This window comes from Micropterus dolomieu, linkage group LG12 (assembly GCF_021292245.1).
Source record: "Micropterus dolomieu isolate WLL.071019.BEF.003 ecotype Adirondacks linkage group LG12, ASM2129224v1, whole genome shotgun sequence".
NCBI lineage: Eukaryota > Metazoa > Chordata > Actinopteri > Centrarchiformes > Centrarchidae > Micropterus > Micropterus dolomieu.
In genome coordinates this window covers 1,435,395-1,455,351 of record NC_060161.1, presented here as the reverse complement: position 1 = coordinate 1,455,351, position 19,957 = coordinate 1,435,395, and the positions used below count along the sequence as shown (strand labels likewise).

Sequence of the window (19,957 nt, the reverse complement as noted above, 5' to 3'; positions counted from 1 at the left end):
ACATTCATCAGTTTGACACTGCGTACTGGCAAAGTGCACAAATGTACATGTATATTATAATTTTTGACAGCTGAAGGTCTGCAAACTCTGCTCCCTAAATAAATAAATAATTGCTCTGTGCCAAATCCCAAGCTGTGAGGAACAAAAGTATCAATGAAAAGAAACATTTTGAAAATGTTAAGAAGCTTATGTCGTAATATTTGTGAAAGATCCTTGTGATTTTTTTGGGATTAGTGTCCATGACTGCATCCTCACACGTTGCCAAGAGAACTGATCAGAAGAGCACAACAGCAGGCTTCACGAGGATTATCAGAAGAGTCCGTACGATAATTGGGTGTAATCTGGAGTCACTGAATGAGAGTCATGACAAGTTCATGCCTTCATGGGTTGCCACTTTCTGATAAGTCACCATTAATTAGGGGTCTCTGGGCATTAATTAATTAGAGAAAATCAAGGCCAACATTTAGCAGTTAGTCATTAATAAATGGTTACGAGTTTCCCACTTTTTAACAAGCAATCAGAGCTAATCAGTCACCTGCAATTATAAATGAAGGATTGCTATCCATTGATTATGCAGTTGTAAATGTTAATAAACTGTCTATAAAAGGATTTCAATCCATACGACCTGCAGCAACGTTTCCAGAAGGTAAGTGGTCAAACAGTCCATTGTAAGGGTCTTCCTTGTGAATTAAAGAGCAAGAACAACACAGCACACAAGTGTGATGCTGGAGGAGGACAACCCGCTAACCAAAATGTATTCTTCTTATTGGCTTATAAATTAACCATGAAGAGCGATTAATTAACGATTAATTAATGTTTATAAGCCCTGTAGAAAGGGTGACTTATCAGAAAGTGGCAGCCAACCTTGATATTAACACAGGAGGTTCAGTACTTTGAGCTGCATCAGGTGTACAGCTTGTCAGAGAAGTTAGACAAACGTTTTAGACCTTTTATTAAATATAAAATATCAGCCAGTGAGTGTTGCTTACATCTAATATGATAAAGCTTTCTATCCTGATCACAAGCCTCTATCTTCACAGATTTTTGAACACCTGCTTCTTAACCAGCACAGCTACAGCATCGGGGCTTTCTAATTACAGTAGTTATGGAGCTCATGTCACAGATGTGTGTACGAAGCAACAGGACTGGGGACCCGTGTGCGGCAGAACTGACGGGCAGAACAGGTTGAAGAAAAATATTTTTACTAAATCAGTGTTCACTTTAACAGGCTTAGGCACGAGAAGGCAATCCAAACAGGCATACAAAACCAGAGGGGCAAGGCAGGCGAGCGGGTCGTAGACAGACAAGGTCAAAACACAGGTAGCAGACATCAGGCAGAAAATCAGAAAGAGGAACAGGTGCAGAGGGCTGAGACGCACATGCACAGCGCTGACATGACAAAATGGCAAAGGGAAAGGGCTAGTGAGTTGGTTATACACAGTGACCATAGAACAACTGTATAAATGTACACAATACAGTACATTGACGGATTGGGGATAAATGTGGGGAGTCAGGTGAGAAAGTCTGAGGACATCTAGTGGACAGGTTGAGAATGGCAGGTGTGGGAAGTTCAGAAATGCATGGTGGGCCTGGGGGAAGTGAGAAATATGTCTGGAGGCAGAGACAGAGGGAGGAGAAATAAAAACAAAGGGCTGTCCAGTGTCCATCAGAAGTCTGACTCTTAGCATTAATGCTGCATTGGGAACTAAATAAGCCTCTTGAATGAGAGGCGAAATGTCTTCAAGTTTCTTTAACCAAGTCCATTTGCCCTTAATTTTTTGATAACTATGACCCGGATGACTGAGAATCTTCACAGACAATTTAATGCTGTATTATTTCAGTCCACATGGAGCCATTTCTCAAGCCTACTTCACTTTTTCCAGCCGGAACGAATTTCTCCACAGTCTGCACTTGGAGCCTTTTGACTTTTTACTTGATAATCAGAAAGGTGAGGTTTTTTTCCTGCAGATTCCTTCTTTAATCTGATCCCTCTGCAGAGTGGTGTTGCACAAAGACATGGAAAGAATATGTGTATATTCAACGCTGGGACATGGGGATTGTATGTAAAAATGTGTCACTGCATAATAATATTACTTTGTTTAAGTTTCATCAGGAAACTCATTTTTTATATGAATTTTATAGATAGGACTTTGATCATTCCTGGCTCCTACGTTTAGAGTCGTTAATATTTTATTACACTTAGTAGAAGTAGCATTGAGATTCAGCTTAAAGACGTGGTGATTACAGCACAGCAGAGTGTCTGAAAGGGACCTTAAGAAGTGGGTGCATAATTTGGCAGGACAGATGTTGTCGGGTCCGTGTACTTTCTCAGCATAAATGAACGTTACCAGCTGCGAGGTGCATGCTCGGTAGGCAGGCAGAATTCGGCACAACACCGGTTTAGCGTTGATTATGTAACATTACAGTTTTATTTAGTTTTAAGGTTACACTGAGTTTGAGAGTCTGGAGAATGTGTTGACTTACAGGAGTCTATAAGCTCTGATTAGTTGTAGATGCATTTTCCATTAGGCTACATGGTTATGGTCTGTAAGTGAAAAACAGGTTGGTTTATTGATGATTACCGTTACAGTTTTATTTAGTTATAATGTTAAACTGGGTTTGAGAGTCTGGGGGTGTGTTGATTTACAGTAGTTAATAAGCTGTCATTAATTGCATTGCACATATCAACTGAACGCAGCAGGTGATACAACTCTCATTACAACCAGGAGTGATTTGAGACTTGACTTGGACTCTAGCTCAAAGACTTGAGCATCCCCGTCAGTCAGAAAGTCCACTCTGGTCAAGCCTTATTATGTACTGCATGTGAACAATGCCGGTATTGATCACTGTGTAGATTGTATCACTTGTTGTGTTTCAGCTCTGAGGGAATTCCCCACTGCAGGATCAATAAAGTAATTATAATTCTCAGGCAGCAATTCAGTGATAATCACGGTCATTATCAAAGCACGGCTGCATGAAGCATGAATGGGGTTTCCATTGGCAGACAGCAGGGATCAGAGGATTATCATCTCTGTCTCTAGCCATCTCTCTGTTTCTCTCTTTCTGTGGATTAGTTTTATCTACAAGGCAATCAGGGCTTTACTCTCGTCTGACAGAACTACAACTCCCACAGTCACACGCACAGCAGATATCAACACTACACAGCCTCATACAATCAACTGTGGTATTGACTCAAAGGCTTAAAACAGACAGAGAGAGAAGCAGGAGAGATAAAGCCAAAAAATCTGGGTTTCCACAGTAACATTTTTGTACAAATGATGCTCTTATCACTGGAGAAACAATATGAAACCACCTGAATGAGATTGTCTGCTCTGACCTTCTTTGGCATCGCCTTTGCTCTAGTGGATTTCATTGTGGTAGTGGAGAAAGATGTGAAAATCCAGGTGTACATGTAGCCTATATCTAACACATTTTGGAGATGGATACTGATACAAAACAACTCAGGGAAAACTCAAAGTTACATTTGGCTGCAGTAAAATAAGCGAAATAGGTAAAAGTCATCTTTTTCCCCCTCCGTCTCTAATTTAGCAATATTAGTGGGAATGTGGAGGGCTGCAGGAGTTTACCTTCTACAATTACACACATATTCCATATGTTGGATATACAAAGGCAGGCAGACTTTTTAGGCTAAAAAAAACCTTAATGAATAAATAAAATGTTTATATGTATTTTTTTTAATTCTCTGAACAATTTCCAGACTTTGATGGGTGACTATTACAAAATGTTTTAGGTTGACAAGATTTTGCAATGGGACTTTGACCTCATGCGCTCAGTAACCTATTTCTATAATCACAGGCTGTACTTTAAAAAGATAGAGGTCTTTGAATGTACAGATAAAAAGCCTGAAATAAATCTCATGGAAATGTTTTCATGCTCTTTGACCACACAGCTGGTAAGTTCAGACATGTTTGTTGTACAGTAGATATTTTATGCTTTGTCACATACGACATTTCATCTCCAGAGTCTAAACAAGCTGTCAATCAATTTTGTTGGCTTTTGAAAAAATCTTTCAGGCGTTTTTGGATTGGATAATGCAAATTTAGAAAAAATATATAGTGATGGACTTTGTAATTGACCATTGACTGCAGTTTCTTGACATATTGCAATATGTTATGCAATATTGAAATCTCTTGGACTTTCTGGTGATTTTTTTCAGATTTTTCTATTCTTTTTTTTCCATTTGACTGCTGTATTGCTAAAGGTTTGATTACAAGCGTATAATATATACAAAACCAAATTCCACCTGCTGACTGGGACATGACCAAAGACCATGGGATCTTAATTTTAGGAAAAGCATACAGTCAATTATGATACATGTATCGTCCTGCTCTAATTCTGTCCTTATAAATTAAAATTTTGACAAAGTATTTTTTTATTGTGAGGTTTATTTATTGTTTTTGACATTAAAGCAATTTAACATCTGTATGAAAAACGTTTTGCATCATAATATTGTAGAAAAGATTCTTTGCTGTTATGTTATGTTGCTGTGATGTTAGTTTCATCTAGTTAAGGCAAGTTTTCCATTTTCCATGTAAAATATATAAAAATGTTTATAATCCCAAAGGCAAAGTGAAGCAAAATATAAGTTTTCACATCAGCGATTAGCCAGCACATACACAGATTATCGTTCCATCAAACCCAGCAGACCCAGCAGACAAACACACCCAGAAATATCCCTGTCCCTGTGGGGACATCCCATTGACATAATGCATTCCATAGACCCTTATTCTACCCTTAACCTAATTGTAACCTGAACCCTAAAACCAAGTCTTTACCCTCAAAAAGCAGTCTCTATCAATCGGGTGTGCATTCAGGTTTAAGTCCCATTGAGATTTAAGAACATGAAACACACAGGCACGCACTCAGGTGTCTTTAACACTTTCACCACGGCTGAACTTCTTTATCAGAGACAAACTTTCCGTGAGGCTCTGTGGCTCCGGGGGGCAGCAGTGCCAGGTAGACTGGAGTGACAGCGCCCTCGTCTGGTGTCTTGGGGGCTTTCGATCCAGCCATGTCAGTCTGCACCCAGCCTGGACAGCAGGCGTTCAGCAAGATCTGTAAAACAGATGACAAGCATATGTTGTGTGGAATATAATTTGTCACTTGTTTCTGATGACTCTGTCCAACAACCTCCCTGTGTTTATGATATGAATTTATTTTAGGAAGGGCAAAGGCAAATTCAAAGTACTTTACAAACAACATAAAGGCATTATGTCAAGATATACCTCTGATTACAGGACAGAGGTGGTATGTGCTCATTTTCAGGTTCAAAATATTATTTAGGGGTTGTACCACAACAGGTTTACATTTTCAAAAAACACCATATTTTTTTGTCATACTGCACATTGATGCAGCTCCTCTTTTCACCCTGTGTGTTGAAGGCTTCGTTTTAGCTATGGAGTGATACATCTTGTCTCTACATGATCTTTGTTGGGAGTTGCACATGCGCAGTTCCTAGTTAAGGACTACTAGCCAATCAGAAGCACAGAAGGGCGGGTCAGTGAGAAGCAAACGCGGCTTCGGTTCAGCTGTAGATGTTGCCGACCAGCTTGGCAACATGGACTGGAGCAAGAGTTTCAGAGTGATGAGTTATTAATCTGTAACAAAAGTATCTTTTATCCATAAAGTTTTAACTGAGCTCTGTCTCTACATCACAGGAACAACTTTATGTCCACTGACTGCCTGGAGGGTAGCTAGTATTTGGAAGGGAGAGGAGAGCTGTGTGCTGCAGCTCAGAGTTTTGCACCGGTGTTTTTGAGGGCGTGTTGGAGTAGCCGCTTGGTGAGCGTTATATGAGGCGCATATATATAAATATATAAATGCGCCTCAGGAAGCGGCAGGACTAAAAACAAGCTGTTTTCAAGCAGTTCAGAGCAGTGTTTTCTGTGGGACATGGGAACTCCCTTTGGGCTTTTTCACTTTGCAAACCTATTACATGCACAAAAAAGATATATAACTCAATAAAGGAGAGAGAAAAGGCTAGAAAGCATAATACCACCTCCTTTTCTTTAGTTCCATTTAACATTATCTAGATACTATGATGCACAAAGTGGTTAAAAAAGATGGTACTTGTTTGTTGTTTGATTAAAAGGTGATTTATTTATTAATTACCCCGTCATTCGGTCTCTCATTTGATAGACGACGAGCCAGGATCATGGACAGGGTCTGAAAACACACACACACACAGACACAAGAAAAATCAATGTCTCTGTGAAAGGAAATATATAAGCATTCCTGCTGCACACATCACGTCACCTTGCGAGGCACCTGTATTCACTAGAAACACAATATGACACGGGATACTAAGGGATAGCTCCCGCAGTTCCAAATCTCTGACGGTGGACACATTTCTACCGTCACATAACAAATACAACATGTCGCCCAACCCTACCGTCAGTCCAGTTTTGGATATTCCATACGCCGTTTCAGGCCAGCCGCCCTGCTTGTGCTCGCCCTTCTTGGCCTCCTCAACGAAACACTGCATCAGTCCCACCAGCTCCTCCTCTGTGATGTCCTCGCTGCGGAATCGCTCCTGGAGGGCCGAGCTGCACTGCTTCAGAGCGAGGGAGCTGACGAAGCTGGAGATGTTCACCACACGGCCTGAAATACACACACATATCAGCAAACCTGCAGAGGTTTGAAGGTGTTAACTGCTCACCAAACCTCTTTGTGTGTCTTGGTCACTCTCTGTTAGCATGGCAAACTACTTTGTCACCTTTTAGAAAGAAGAAGAAGATATACTTTATTTAATCCCCAGAGGGGAAACTCAATGTTTTCACTCTGTTATTATGTTAGTATACACACAGGTCTGAAAGACTCACACATGCACAAACATGACCCATAGCAACACACGTGGAGATGTCAGAGTGAGGGGGCTGCCAGTCAGTACGGCGCCCCGAGCAGTTGGGGGTTCAGGAGCTTGCTCAAGGCCTCCTTCGGCAGTGCCCAGGAGGTGAACTGGCACCTCTCCAGCAACTGCCGCCCCAAGAAATGTCACAAAAGTAAGTTTGAGCTGTGGTGTGTTTGTGTTTGTATCAGGAGGATTGTTTTCATGCATTTAGTGTTGGCTAATTGTGACTACATATCATGAAAATCAAGAAAAGGGAGGTCCATTTCATTTTCTAATGAGCTGTGATGTTTATAATGTGTCACCTTTGGTGACGTCAGGAGCTACTGATACATGAGGGATAGCAGGTACATGTTTGGAGACTGTTGTGATCACATATTTTACCAGCAGCTATTTTAGATTATCCAAAGTCACTTTTGAACCATTGCTAATTCTAGTTAACCAAATTTAACTATTCATCACTATTCATCATTTCTGACTCAAGACTAAACAAACTCTTGAAATTGGAAAGCTGAGTAGAACAACCACTCTGCTTCTCACTGATCTGCCAAATTGTTTTTAAAAACTGTAAAGTAGGCTGTGTGCGCTGAGCTGTGAGTTTAAGAGGCAGACAGTACACTTGGTCCAGATATGTGTCCTTACCTCCAGCTTTGATGATCGGCAGGAAGTGAGTCAACATGTCTCTGGTGGCGAAGAAGTTTGTCTTGAGGGTCACCTCTGCCTGGACCGCAAATGGAGTGGTGTCTGCCACTGAAGAGAGCAAGAAAGAGAGAGAGTTTACAAGATGTTGTTAAGTAACAGGCTCCTTCAGTTCACAGCTGCAGCTTCAAACATCAGAAATACTTTGATTTTATGCCATTTCTTGTCTCAATGAGTGAGTCGGTCAATATGGGATGAAAAATGGCAGGAATAAAAGCTGTTCAAATACTGTTTATTTGCTATATTTAATATATAATAACTGCACTTACAGGGTGCACTATTGATGCTTTGCATTTAGAGTGCCTGCTGAAAAGTCAAGTGTTTAACCAAACACTTGCATTTGTATTTATCCCTGTGGTTAGTCTTTCCTCTCGCTACTCAGCTGTAGTTGCAGGTGAGAGCATCTCTACACAGGAAACTAATGAAAGTCCAAATAAATCTGTTTTATTTGGTCTAATGCTTTGGTGGGATACCGTGCATATGTTTGTTTTTATTCAGATTTTTTAAAAACAGATTTTATGTGAAAAAAGGACATTTTGGATGTACAGGCAGCTTTCTATCAGGTTACTTGTTGAAAAAAATATATAGACATTGTTCAAGATGTAATAATTTGATGAATAATTGTAATAAATAAAAATAATAAATATCACTACTAATACTCCTACTAATAACAGTAATTATGTGTCAAAACAAACTACTGTATGATTTGAATACCAGTAAAAGGTTTATTTGTTATTATAGTAGTAATATTAACATTGATAATATACAGTACTGTGCAAAGGTTTCAGGCAGGTGTGGAGGCATACTTTAAAGTAAGAACGCTTCCAAAAATAGACATCTTAATAGATTATAATTATAAATTAACAAAATGCTACGTGAACAGAAGAAAATCCTACTTCCAAATGCTATCCCAGCATTATTGACGAGCACGTCCACTCCTCCATACTTGTCTTTAAAGTACGCAGCGGCGGTGGTGATGCTGCTCGGGTCGTTGATGTCCAGCTGGTGAAACAAGGCCGTCAGTCCCTCTGAGGCCAGAGACTCCACTGCTTCCTGACCACGACCGCTGCAAAACGATTGGATTTATTTTCATCTTGTCTTAATTCTGATAAGAAACAGATCTGTTGGCGAAACCTTGAACCAATGGGCTTATAGTGCTTAGTGTTTATTCTTTGTTTTGACTGCGTAGAGGCCTGAAAAGGCTTTTTGGGTTTTTCGCAATCAACTTCTTACTCTAAGTGATGGGAATCTACATGAACACAAAATAATCTGCAGAAGCTAGAACATTTTTGAATAATCCTCATGAAATTCTCTTTTTAAAAACATTGTGTAGGGGGAGCAGTCATTTCTTTGTCTGTTTACAAAGCCTGTTTGCCACAGGAATGTTTGCCTGACAAAGATCTTGCAGGTCAAAACATTGCACAACAAAATAGAAAATTTTCAGTGTGGACAGCTTCTTGTTTTCCATAAAATAATAAATTCCCCCACAACACTAATGTAATCATTATCCCCTTCTCATGGGTCAGCTTTTTCTAGATTTTATTTCAAAACAATGGTGCAGTGATGAGTTTGAAAAGTGAGATTTGGTAAAACGTGAAGATAAAAAAAATGGTATGATCCTTGTTAGTGACATTTTGGTAAACTTGTCTAATGTCCAGTCCAGGTGTTACCAGATGAGCTACCTACACGTCTCTGGCGGCGAGGTAAACATCTCCTTGGAACTGCTTGCAAAGCACTCGGACGATGGCCAGGCCGATGCCCTTGTTACTGCCCGTTACCAAAGCCACCCTGGTAGACATGTCTGTGTACAGAGAGACATCAGTGAATGAACTCGCATATTAAATGCTCATTAACAGCAGAAAACAGCCATGTCTACACATTAAGCATAAAAACATGCACAAGAGTCAATTATGTTGTCAGACCAATAGGAGGAGACTGAAAACGAATTTCCAGAGTCACGATGACAAGTCCAGAGAGATTACTGTTTCCTTTATATTCTTTAATCTGGCTATTATCTATCTGGAATTAAGAAGCCATTCATTGACGATCAAGCATCAATCATAAAATGACACTTTAAAAAAAATAATAAAAGTGCACAGTCACACCATCTGTATGGAGGTAACTGTCCCTGATGCAAACGTTAGAACTGGTTTTCCAACGATTGTGGATTATGACTGTAACAACATGGGCGTGCCACTGATCTTTCATATCTCAAAACATCAAGACTTTAGACAAGCATGGGTGACATCAAGAGTTAATAAATCGCGTGTTTCATTATACCTTTTAGCAGTGTTTGAAGAGAGGGAAAAAAAGGGTGTGAGTAGGTCCTCATTTGCAGTCAGTTGCTGTTTCACAAATAAACCTGTTTTCTGATATTACACCACTGTGGTTAAGGTTTGATTAGGGCTAATGTTAGTGTATTCATTATCATTTCAGATAATACTAAATACCTTCTTACTACTACTAGTATAATAATAATAATAATTCCAGTTGAACAAAAATAAGTTTTATTTTGGGGGTTTGTTCTGTCATTAAATATCCTTGTGCAATAAAAATGCTGTTCATTGTAGTTAGTCACAAATTCAACATTTCTAAAGTTTGCTGTAGCACGTCAACTTTTTCTTCAATGTCCAGGCTGTGATTGGTCGGTTCAGGGAAAGTTGCACTGAGGAGCGAGTTCTCGAAACATGTTTGCCTAAAAGGCACCCGATCTTCGTCCTCTGTCTCTCTCTGGCAGTAGAGAGAGCATCACATAGTGCCCCCTGGGTAATGCAGTTAATTTAGGGCCATATGAATGAATCGCCCAGAGATCCTGAGGGCAGAGAAGAGTTCTGCCGAGGTCTACATGAATTGCATGCACCCGCGTACTGTTTAAAAACGATATAGGCTAATATTCTCTGTGGGGTTCATCGACGGTGATAAATGGTTCTTAGTTTATATTTTCTGAACGTTTAGAGTCATCAATATTTTATTAGTCTTTGGATTCCTTGAGATTAAACAAGAATAGGTGCTGATGCTCGGATAAGACCGGACCTTTCTCCTGATTTCAGATCAGAGATTTTAAGTAACTGAACCAACACATTTTCAAACAAATAAAAGTGAATACAAAAATAAACATTTATATGTTAGCAAGCTTCTAACTTTATAACTATGAAATTGAGGCTTCTTACTTTAAGCTGGTCTCGTTGTGCTGCGCGAAACGTCCAGAGGAGGTGAAGCTGCTCCGGAAATGAAGATTGGATGAGGAAAAGGGAGGAACGCTGCGGCGCAGTGTCAGTGCGCATACCCTGAAAAACAAGTTATCCCCGTTGGTTTGAGAGCAACCCAAAGTGCTGTGGCGCAAAATCAAGATTTGATGCGGATGAGAAGAATATCAAGGTATTTTATTTGGTGTTTAACTCTGTATGTAGTTTAATTTAGTAAAACACACCTTGGCGTTTTCTTTGGTTTACAATGTGTTGGGTATGTTGTGGTGTTTGATGTAGGAGAGACACCTTAACAGTGTTTTGATATTTGTTATTTATCACTAACTAACGTTACCATAAAATGAATGTAAGGTATTGTTTTGTAATTTTTTTAATGGGTTAGCAGAAGTACACTGCCGCAATTTAATTATATTTTTTGCCAGTTTATTCGGCAACTAGATACAAAACCAGGATGAAACAAATGCAGCCATGAAATAAATCTCACCTTCATGAAAATACAATGGTACGTTTTGTTGAAACTGTTTTACAGAGATGTTGATTCAACTTTATGGACATTCTGAGGCTGTTTATACATAAATGGGTTGGACTTAATTTTAGTTGTCTGTGTAGGTTCTCAGTCATCCAGGTCATAGTTATCCAAAGAAGGTTAAAAATCAAGGGCAACTGAACTTGGTTGAAAATACTAGACAACGTTTCATCCCTCATCCAAGACACTTCTTCAGTTCGGTTCTGACTGACTGGTGGGGGAACTCAGCTAATTAACCTCTGTGGGGTAGTTTGCCAAGATCATCGATCCCGCTGCTTCGCTAGTGCTCCTGGCTGCTGTAATGACAGTTATTATGGTCATGAGAGCCACCCGAGGCCAAGTCTGAACAGCCATCGTTGGCGTCTGTACCTGAGCCCAAAAGTGATTGGAGGTCACTGAGTAATGGAGTGACATGAGTCCTTTTGGGCTGATCAAAAACCAGACGCGCTGCTGCGTTCTGAACCATTTGTGAGGTTTTCACCGCACAAGCTGGAAGACCTGCTAGGAGGGCATTGCAATAGTCGAGGCGAGAGGTAACCATGGCCTGTACCAGAAGCTGGGTGGTGTACTGAGTGAAGTAGGGCTTGATTTTCCTTATGTTGTATAGAGCAAAGCGGCATGAACGAGAGACAGCAGCAACATGGTCTGAAAAGGACAGCTGGTCATCAATCATGACACCCAAGTTTCTCACCACCTTGGCTGGAGTGATGGTTGAGGAGTCAATTTGTAGTTTGATATTATGGTGGATAGATTGCTTGGCTGGAATGACCAAGAGTTCAGTCTTAGAGAGGTTTAGTTGAAGGTGGCAAGCCTTTATCAATGCAGATATGTCCGATAGACAGTCCGTGATCCGCGGCGAGACAGTGCGATCGCCTGGCGGGAAGTATGGGTAGAGTTGGGTGTCGTCTGCGTAGCAGTGGTAAGAGAAGCCGTGCGAGCGAATGATCGGCCCCAGTGACGTGGTGTAAATTGAGAAGAGAAGTGGCCCAAGCACTGAGCCTTGGGGCACCCCTGTGGAGAGGCAGTGGGAGGAGGGTAATTGTCCTTGCCACAAAACATTGTAGGAACGCCCCGAGAGGTAGGATTCGAACCACAGGAGTGCTTTACTCGAGATGCCCTTTGCTGAGAGAGCGGATAGCAGGATCCTGTGGTTGACTGTGTCAAAGGCAGCAGAGGTTAAATAGCTGAACTTCCCTACTAGTCAGTCAGAACTGAAGAAGTCTCTTGGATGAGGGACGAAACATCGTCCATCTTCAACAAAGTTCAGTTGCTCTTGATTTTTAACCTTCTCTGATAACTTAATTTCTTTTGTTGACGTCTTGACTGCTGTATTGCTAAAGGTTTGATTACAAGCATATAAACCCCTCCCACAAAACATAATTCCGCCTGCTGACTGGGACATGACCAAAGACCCTGTCATCTTAAGAAAAACATGCAGTCAATTTGGAGAAAGCATTTTTGATTTTGAAGTGTATTTATTGTTTTTCAAAATGGAAGCTATGTAACATTTTCATGAAAATAGCATTGTGCTGTAAAAAAGCATTTAGTCACAGAAAAGTATTTTATTTTCACAACATTTAAGTTTCATCCAGTTAAGACAAGTTTTCCATTTTCATGTGCAAAATTTTTGATCACCAAAGTCAAAATGACACAGCGAACATTTTGTTTTATCAAAAACACCAGCGGTTAGCAAGCACCTATACAGATTCGTGGTTTAATGTTGCATATAACCCTGCACGTGCAAACACACACACACTTTACAAGAGTAATTATGGTGTTATGTCCATCACCATTTAGTTTAACCACTAAACTCGTTGGGTTAATATTTTAAATATTGTAATAGTTTTTCCAGATTGTGTCATGTTTCTATTCGGATGGAAAATTTTCCCTGTGCCCTAACCTCAACCATCATAAGGACATGCCTAACCTTAACTCTTACCTTAACCTTATTGTAACCTGAACCATGGGTGCAAATTAACTTTTCAGCTCACCTGCCAAGGTGGCTGGTAGATGAAAAAATACACCAGCCAAACGTATTTTTTACCACCCAAAATAATAAATTGCCTTTTGTGTCACGTATACATTTGTTTCCGTTCTTTTAATTGAGATAATATTATGTCGAATACAAACTTAAAGAAGAGGCCAGACTGAAATTTGAAGTCAAAGTTATATTATTGCTATTAAATGTACTTGACTTTTAAGAAAAAAATGTAATTACTTACGAGATGCTTATTAATCATTCAACTTAAATCTCATCACTGACTCTTAATCATGCTTTATCATTCAGCTTAACTCTTCTCAGACTCCTCAGTTTGCCTCCTGGTTCAGAGTCCTGGTGCCACAGCATCACAGCTTTTGTGGGATCAACATTTTTTTTATACAGCCTATGGATCATACTCTTGATCTCTGGGGAGGACAGCAGGACCATAAGATCTGACAGTGGATCAGATACTAGACTGGACCGCCAACTTTATTTTTTTATGTTTTGCTTCAGCCTCCTCTTCCTTTGCTTTGTTTCTTTGTTTTGTTGGTTTCTTGGCAACGATAAATGTCGCCACATTACGCAGGTGGCTAGCCAGCTAAAAGCTAAAAACACTCCCAACTACAACTTTTAATGAGCTCCCAACACTAGCAGCTTTCACGCTGCCTTATTTCACCGGGGTACTGAGCCAATCTACACTGTATGAAAGGTACAGAGCCAGAAAGTTGGTGACAGAGACGAGATAGAGAGGCGGATCTCTGTGTGAAAAGCCACAGCCGACATGCCGGTGTTGTGTTACACATAACAGTCTTTTTAAAAGCCGGGCCGCTATGTGAAAGCACACATGGTTGTGGGATAACGCTGGAAACTTTTGTGTTCAGTTTGAATTAGTGAATGCGACATATATGCGGATATTCTTTCCGCATTGATCTCCGTATGAAAGCGGCTATACTCTCACTCTCCCCATTTTCCCTCCCGACTCCTGTCCCCTTACGCCCCACCCCCTTACAAATCTACACCAATCAAACACAAGTACCATGAAACGAACATAAACAACAACCAATGAAGCCCTTTAATCCGTGTGCTACATGATTTTAGATCCCTTGGTATATCAGGGACCAATTTAAGTACGACACACAACAAACAAGAACGCCGGTCTGCTGCCAATTACCTTGAAACAGAAATTATATGGTGATATCATGACGAATACATTTAACCGCCAATGTGGCGGGTGGCCTTCCAACATTTAAGCCCCCAAGTGGAAAATCCACCCACATTTGGATGGTTTTAATTTCCATCCCTGACCTGAACCCTAAAACCAAGTCTTACCCCCTCTATAAGCAGTCTCTACCCGTGTGGACCTCAACTTCTGTCTCAAATTTGAGATGCATTCAGGTTTAAGTCCCTTTTGATATATAAGAACATGAAATAAACACACAGGCACACACTCAGGTGTCTTTAACACTTTCACCACGGCTGAACTTCTTTCTCAGAGACAAACTTTCCGTGAGGCTCTGTGGCCCCGGGGGGCAGCAGTGCCAGGTAGACCGGAGTGACAGCGCCCTCGTCTGGTGACTTGGGGGCTTTCAAACCGGCCATATCGGTGCGCACCCAGCCTGGACAGCAGGCGTTCAGCAGGATCTGTAAAACAGATGACAAACAGATGTTGTAGGGGATTGTTTCTGATGGCTCTGTTACTAGCAGTCCACGACTGTTTGGGTCGTGTTAATGTTGTGGGAAGCAGAAGGTAGTTCAAAGTACCTAATGACAACCCAGAGTTTTCATGAATTATCCTCACAATGATTTAGTTTATACTGAATAGGAAACATCCTTAAAAGTTTTGTAGTTTGAGACAAGAACGTAAAAGTAGCACAAATAAAAGATGAGCAAGTGATAAGAGTGTCTGTACTGTTGCGAAGCAGATTTTACACAATAAATTGTTAAAAATATATGACAGTATATGAAGTCCAATTAACATTATTGCTACAACCTTTAATAAGATACTGCTGAACAAAGTGGTTAAAAAGAAACTAATAGATGGCTCTTGTTTAGATGTTCTATTTCAGTGATTACCCCGTCATTCGGTCTCTCCTTGGACAGACGACGAGCCAGGATCATGGACAGGGTCTATAAACACACACAGAGACACACATGAATAACCAATGTCTCTATGAAAAGAAACGTGGCATTAGAGAAGCATCTCACTAAATTTTCTCAGCTTTTATTTCCCTTTATATTTTAAGACCTGCAAACTCGTTCTTGATCTCGACTGATGAGATGACTGATCGTCTGATGAGTCACAGTATTTCATTTTATATCACAGGCATGGTATATATCATTAAACATTAACAGTTTAGAATAATCATACCATACTATTTATGATTTTTTATTCTCTTTTATTTGGAACTTCCATACAAACAGGAACAATTCCTCCTGCTCTTTATTTACAATTTCACTCAGGATAGCAGGTGCCAAATCTCTGGGCACATTTCTACCGTCACATAATAAATACAACATGTCGCCCAACCTTACCGTCAGTCCAGTCTTGGATGTTCCATACGCCATTTCAGGCCAGCCGCCCTGCTTGAGCTCGCCCTTCTTGGCCTCCTCAACGAAACACTGCATCAGTCCCACCAGCTCCTCCTCTGTGATGTCCTCGCTGCGGAATCGCTCCTGGAGGGCCGAGCTGCACTGCTTCAGAGCGCGGGAGCCAGCGATGCTGGATATGTTCACAACACGGCCTGAAATACACACACATTTGTTTGATATAATTTTCTAATGAGTGCGTTTGTAATGTGTCACCTTTGACAAGATCAGGAGCTACTGAAACATGAGAGAGCAGGTACAGGTTTGGAGACTATCACCAACAGCCTTTTTTCATCAAAAGTCACTTTTGAACGATGGCCGACTCAAATGAACCTTTTCATCCTTTTAAAACTTTTTCTGAATCAAGACCCAACAAACTCTTGAAATTGGAAAGCTGAGTAGAACAACCACTCTGCTTCTCACTATTCTGCCAAATTGTTTTTAAAAACTGTAAAGTAGGCTGTGTGCGCTGAGCTGTGAGTTTAAGAGGCAGACAGTACACTTGGTCCAGATATGTGTCCTTACCTCCAGCTTTGATGATCGGCAGGAAGTGAGTCAACATGTCTCTGGTGGCGAAGAAGTTTGTCTTGAGGGTCACCTCTGCCTGGACCGCAAATGGAGCTGTGTCTGCAACTGGAGAGAGCAAGAAAGAGAGAGAGTTTACAAGATGTTGTTAAGTAACAGGCTCCTTCAGTTCACAGCTGCAGCTTCAAACATCAGAAATACTTTGATTTGCATCTCTACTCAGGAAACTAATGAAAGTTATTAAGTAGAGCTAAATAAAAAGTAATTATGTGTCAACATATACTACTGTATGATTTGAATACCAATACTGGTATACAAATCATGGTGTACTCCGCCTCTCAATGTCAGCTGAGATTGGCTCCAGCCCCCCCTGCAACCGTGTAAAAATAAGCGGATGAAGATGATGAATGGATCATTGTAATCCTACCTTTGAATGCTATCGCAGCATTATTGATGAGCACGTCCACTCCTCCGTACTTGTCTTTAAAGTACGCAGCGGCGGTGGTGATGCTGTTCAGGTCGTTGATGTCCAGCTGGTGAAACAAGGCCGTCAGTCCCTCTGAGGCCAGAGACGCCACTGCTTCCTGACCACGACCGCTGCAAAACATTTGGATTTATTTTCATCTTGTCTTAATTCTTTGTTTTTTTTATGTGCACATAACAAATTAACAGAGTTGTTATTTTCTATCATATGATCTCCTAATTGTAGGTGCATCTGTCATTTCTTTGTCTGTACAGGTGCATCTAAAAAGCTTTTTTTGTTGTTTTTATCTTGATGATTACACTTACAGCTCATGGAAAGCAAAACTTCAGTATCGCAAAATGTATTAGTTATCTAATTTTATCTGAGAAGAGCTCTAATCAGCTAATTAACTCAAAACACCTGTAAAGCTTCTCTGAGCCTTTAATCTCTCAGTCTGGTTCTGATGCTCACAGTGGACTTTTCCAGGATATTTTTAATGCACCTGTATATGTAGCCTGGTCCACGTGTTACCTACTGAGCTACCTACACGTCTCTGGCGGCGAGGTAAACGTCTCCTTGGAACTGCTTGCAAAGCGCTCGGACGATGGCCAGACCGATGCCCTTGTTACTGCCCGTTACCACAGCCACCCTGGCAGACATGTCTTCAGTAGAGAGAGACACCAGTGAATGAACATTAACAGCAGAAAAATAAGGTCTAAACAGGCATAGCTACACATTAGGAGGAGACTGAAAATTAATTTGCAGAGTCACGGTGACAAGTCCAGAGACAGACCGGTTTCCTTTATATAGGCTATAATCTGACTTGTATCAAGAAGCCATTCATTGGCAATCAAGCATCAATCGTAAAATGCCACACCATCTGCATGGGGGTAACTATTTAGCCCTGATGAAATTATACATTTTAGTTGTGTTTGAAGAGGGGGGAAGGTGTGAGTAGGTCCTCATTCACAGTCAGCTGCTGTGTCACAAATAAACCTGTTTTCTGATATTACACCACTGTGGTTAAGGTTTGATTGGGGCTAATGTTAGTGTATTCATTATGTTATCTGATAATACTAAATACCTTGTCACAAGTAGTCAGTTTTATTTTGGGGTGGGGGGGGGGTTGTTATTTCCTTAAATATCCTTGTGCAATAAAAAAGGTTTACATTGTCTCACACACCAGATGCGAGTCTTATCCCATCCACTGCACCATCACCACCCATTCGTGATCGTTCATGCAGAACGAGTTCAACATTTCTAAAGTTTGCTGTAGCCAGTCAACCTTTTTTTTTCTTTTTTTTTTTTTTTTTTAATGTCTAGGCTGTGATTGGTCGGTTCACGGAAAGTTACACTGACGAGCGAAGTTGAAACATGTTTGAGTAAAAGACGCCTGATCTTCCCCCAGGTGAACAGGTGAGCGTCACGTAGTGCCTCCTGGGTAATGCAGTTTATTTAGGGCCGGAGATCCTGAAATGCAGCTATGGAGAGGGTAGAAAAGAGTTGTGCAGAGTTGGCTACTGCATGCAGCTCCCGGGAGGTAAGTTACCGTTTATATGCTGAGAAAAGAGTTGGAAGCAAATGTCGGCAGGTAGCCTAAAACATCTGTCCTGCAGGATAATGAATCCACCACTTAAGGTTGATCAAATGCGGTTATTTCCACAGATTTCTGCTCAATCTCAAGGAATGCTACTTCTACTTGGTATAATAAAATATCGATGATATGATGATCACAACGTTTATAAAATATAAACTTTGAACACAACTTTTATGAACACATAAATATATCGTTTTTAAAGAGCTACTTGGAGGATGCACGCAGAAGTCGGCACGACACCTGCAACTGTGCGCAATAAAAAAGTTACGGTGCGCCAAAGAGTAAAATGTAGATTTTAGCTTTATCCCGATTTCAGATCAGAGTTTTTAAGTAACGTCAGGCTAAATGGACAAACCCATTTTCAGACAAATAAATGTGGATACTAAAAAGCACATGTTATCTAACCCGATGATGAAATTGAGGCTTCTTACTTCAAGCTGGTCTCGTAGTGCTGCGTGAAACGTCCGGAGGAGGTGAAGCTACTGCGGAAATAAAAACTGGAGGAAAAGGGAGGAATGCTGGAGGTGTGCGGCGCAGTGTCGGTGCGCATACCCGGAAAAACAAGTTAGCAACAGAGGTTTGATGCCGCGTTCCTGACGGTCGGAACTGGGAAATTTCCAAGTTGAAATATCCGACTTCCAACCTCAAAGCATTTTAGGTGCCTTGTGCATGACGCCAAATGTAAACAATAAACATGGCTGACAAACTTATGTTTCTTTGGCAGGTTTATGCACAGTTAAACCCTCTGCAGTGCACTTGGTGTTAATTAGAAGGATGGCAATTTTATAAAAAAACAAGTGATAAACCCACGTTACTCGTTAACTGTGTATCCTTCTAGCTACTCAAAAGTCACCAAACGTTGTAGGCTAAAGTTTCAAATGTTTACACATTTCTGGGCATTTTTAACATTTTCCTGATAACTTTTAGGTAGATAAGATGACTTTCAGAGATTGTTTAGCTACCTAATAACATTGACAAAATATGCCTACGCCAATTTACAGGCAGAACAAGTTTCATTATTTGATACTATGTATTTTTAATTTAATGCTTTACTTTGACTATAAAGTTATTGTTTACTATTTACAATGTGTGCTGTGATTGTTATGTGACATCATTCGGCTGCTACTCGTGAAGTGGGAATACTTATTTTTTCTCCCGAGTTCACAAGTTGGAAATCCGACTTCAGGTGGCGTTCCAGGATAGTTTTTCTACTTGGAGGTTGGAAATTTCCCAGTTCCGAGTTGCCTGGAACGCAGCATGAGAGCAACCCAAGGATCCGATCAAAAAAGAGATGAGAATAATGCTGCCTTCCAGGCAACTCGGAAATGGGAAATTTCTGAGCACCAACTCCCTCCCCCCTTTGTTTAGGAAACGACAGATACAAACAAACAAACAGGCATCTTATCACGTCTTATATATATATCACTACATCATTTACATCAGGTTAAGCAAGGAACAGAGGGGACATCAAATGACAGAATAAAAAGTAAATAAATAGAATCAAAT

General features: G+C 40.6%; 2 protein-coding genes across 4 annotated transcripts; both read right to left on the bottom strand.

Moving 5' to 3' along the window:
- Positions 1 to 3,679: 3,679 nt before the first annotated feature.
- LOC123980021 (carbonyl reductase [NADPH] 1-like) lies at positions 3,680 to 19,005 on the bottom strand. 2 transcript variants are annotated; one of them, XM_046064165.1, is made up of 7 exons: positions 18,883 to 19,005; positions 9,254 to 9,368; positions 8,464 to 8,633; positions 7,511 to 7,618; positions 6,413 to 6,621; positions 6,133 to 6,186; positions 3,680 to 5,076 (listed from the first exon to the last, which is right to left on the bottom strand). In XM_046064165.1, exons 2-7 carry the CDS (start codon positions 9,364 to 9,366, stop codon positions 4,903 to 4,905), a joined length of 828 nt encoding a protein of 275 aa, XP_045920121.1. In that variant the 5' UTR covers positions 9,367 to 9,368; positions 18,883 to 19,005; the 3' UTR covers positions 3,680 to 4,902. The 2 variants fall into 2 exon arrangements, with proteins under 2 accessions (XP_045920121.1, XP_045920120.1); XM_046064164.1 differs by lacking the exon at positions 18,883 to 19,005 and adding an exon at positions 10,738 to 10,854.
- Positions 14,330 to 19,692, bottom strand: LOC123980020 (carbonyl reductase [NADPH] 1-like). Of its 2 annotated transcripts, none has more exons than XM_046064163.1 (7): positions 19,599 to 19,692; positions 17,402 to 17,521; positions 16,819 to 16,988; positions 16,392 to 16,499; positions 15,813 to 16,021; positions 15,354 to 15,407; positions 14,330 to 14,921 (listed from the first exon to the last, which is right to left on the bottom strand). In XM_046064163.1, the coding sequence occupies exons 2-7, from the start codon at positions 17,512 to 17,514 to the stop codon at positions 14,748 to 14,750; spliced, it is 828 nt and encodes a 275-aa protein (XP_045920119.1). In that variant the 5' UTR covers positions 17,515 to 17,521; positions 19,599 to 19,692; the 3' UTR covers positions 14,330 to 14,747. The 2 variants fall into 2 exon arrangements, with proteins under 2 accessions (XP_045920119.1, XP_045920118.1); XM_046064162.1 differs by lacking the exon at positions 19,599 to 19,692 and adding an exon at positions 18,883 to 19,013 and having other exon boundaries at positions 17,402 to 17,516.
- Positions 19,693 to 19,957: the final 265 nt, after the last annotated feature.

Bases quoted from the DNA above. Each gene is read 5' to 3' on its own strand.
- LOC123980021 (XM_046064165.1), bottom strand. From the start codon at position 9,366: ATGTCTACCAGGGTGGCTTTGGTAACGGGCAGTAACAAGGGCATCGGC. The intron at 6,187-6,412 runs GTAGGGTTGGGC...GTGTGTTTTCAG, and splicing joins TATCCAAAACTGGACTGACG to ACCCTGTCCATGATCCTGGC. The intron at 5,077-6,132 runs GTAATTAATAAA...TCTGTTTTACAG, and splicing joins ATGAGAGACCGAATGACGGG to ATCTTGCTGAACGCCTGCTG.
- LOC123980020 (XM_046064163.1), bottom strand. From the start codon at position 17,514: ATGTCTGCCAGGGTGGCTGTGGTAACGGGCAGTAACAAGGGCATCGGT. The intron at 16,989-17,401 runs GTAGGTAGCTCA...AATGTTTTGCAG, and splicing joins TACCTCGCCGCCAGAGACGT to CGGTCGTGGTCAGGAAGCAG. The intron at 14,922-15,353 runs GTAATCACTGAA...TCTGTTTTACAG, and splicing joins AGGAGAGACCGAATGACGGG to ATCCTGCTGAACGCCTGCTG.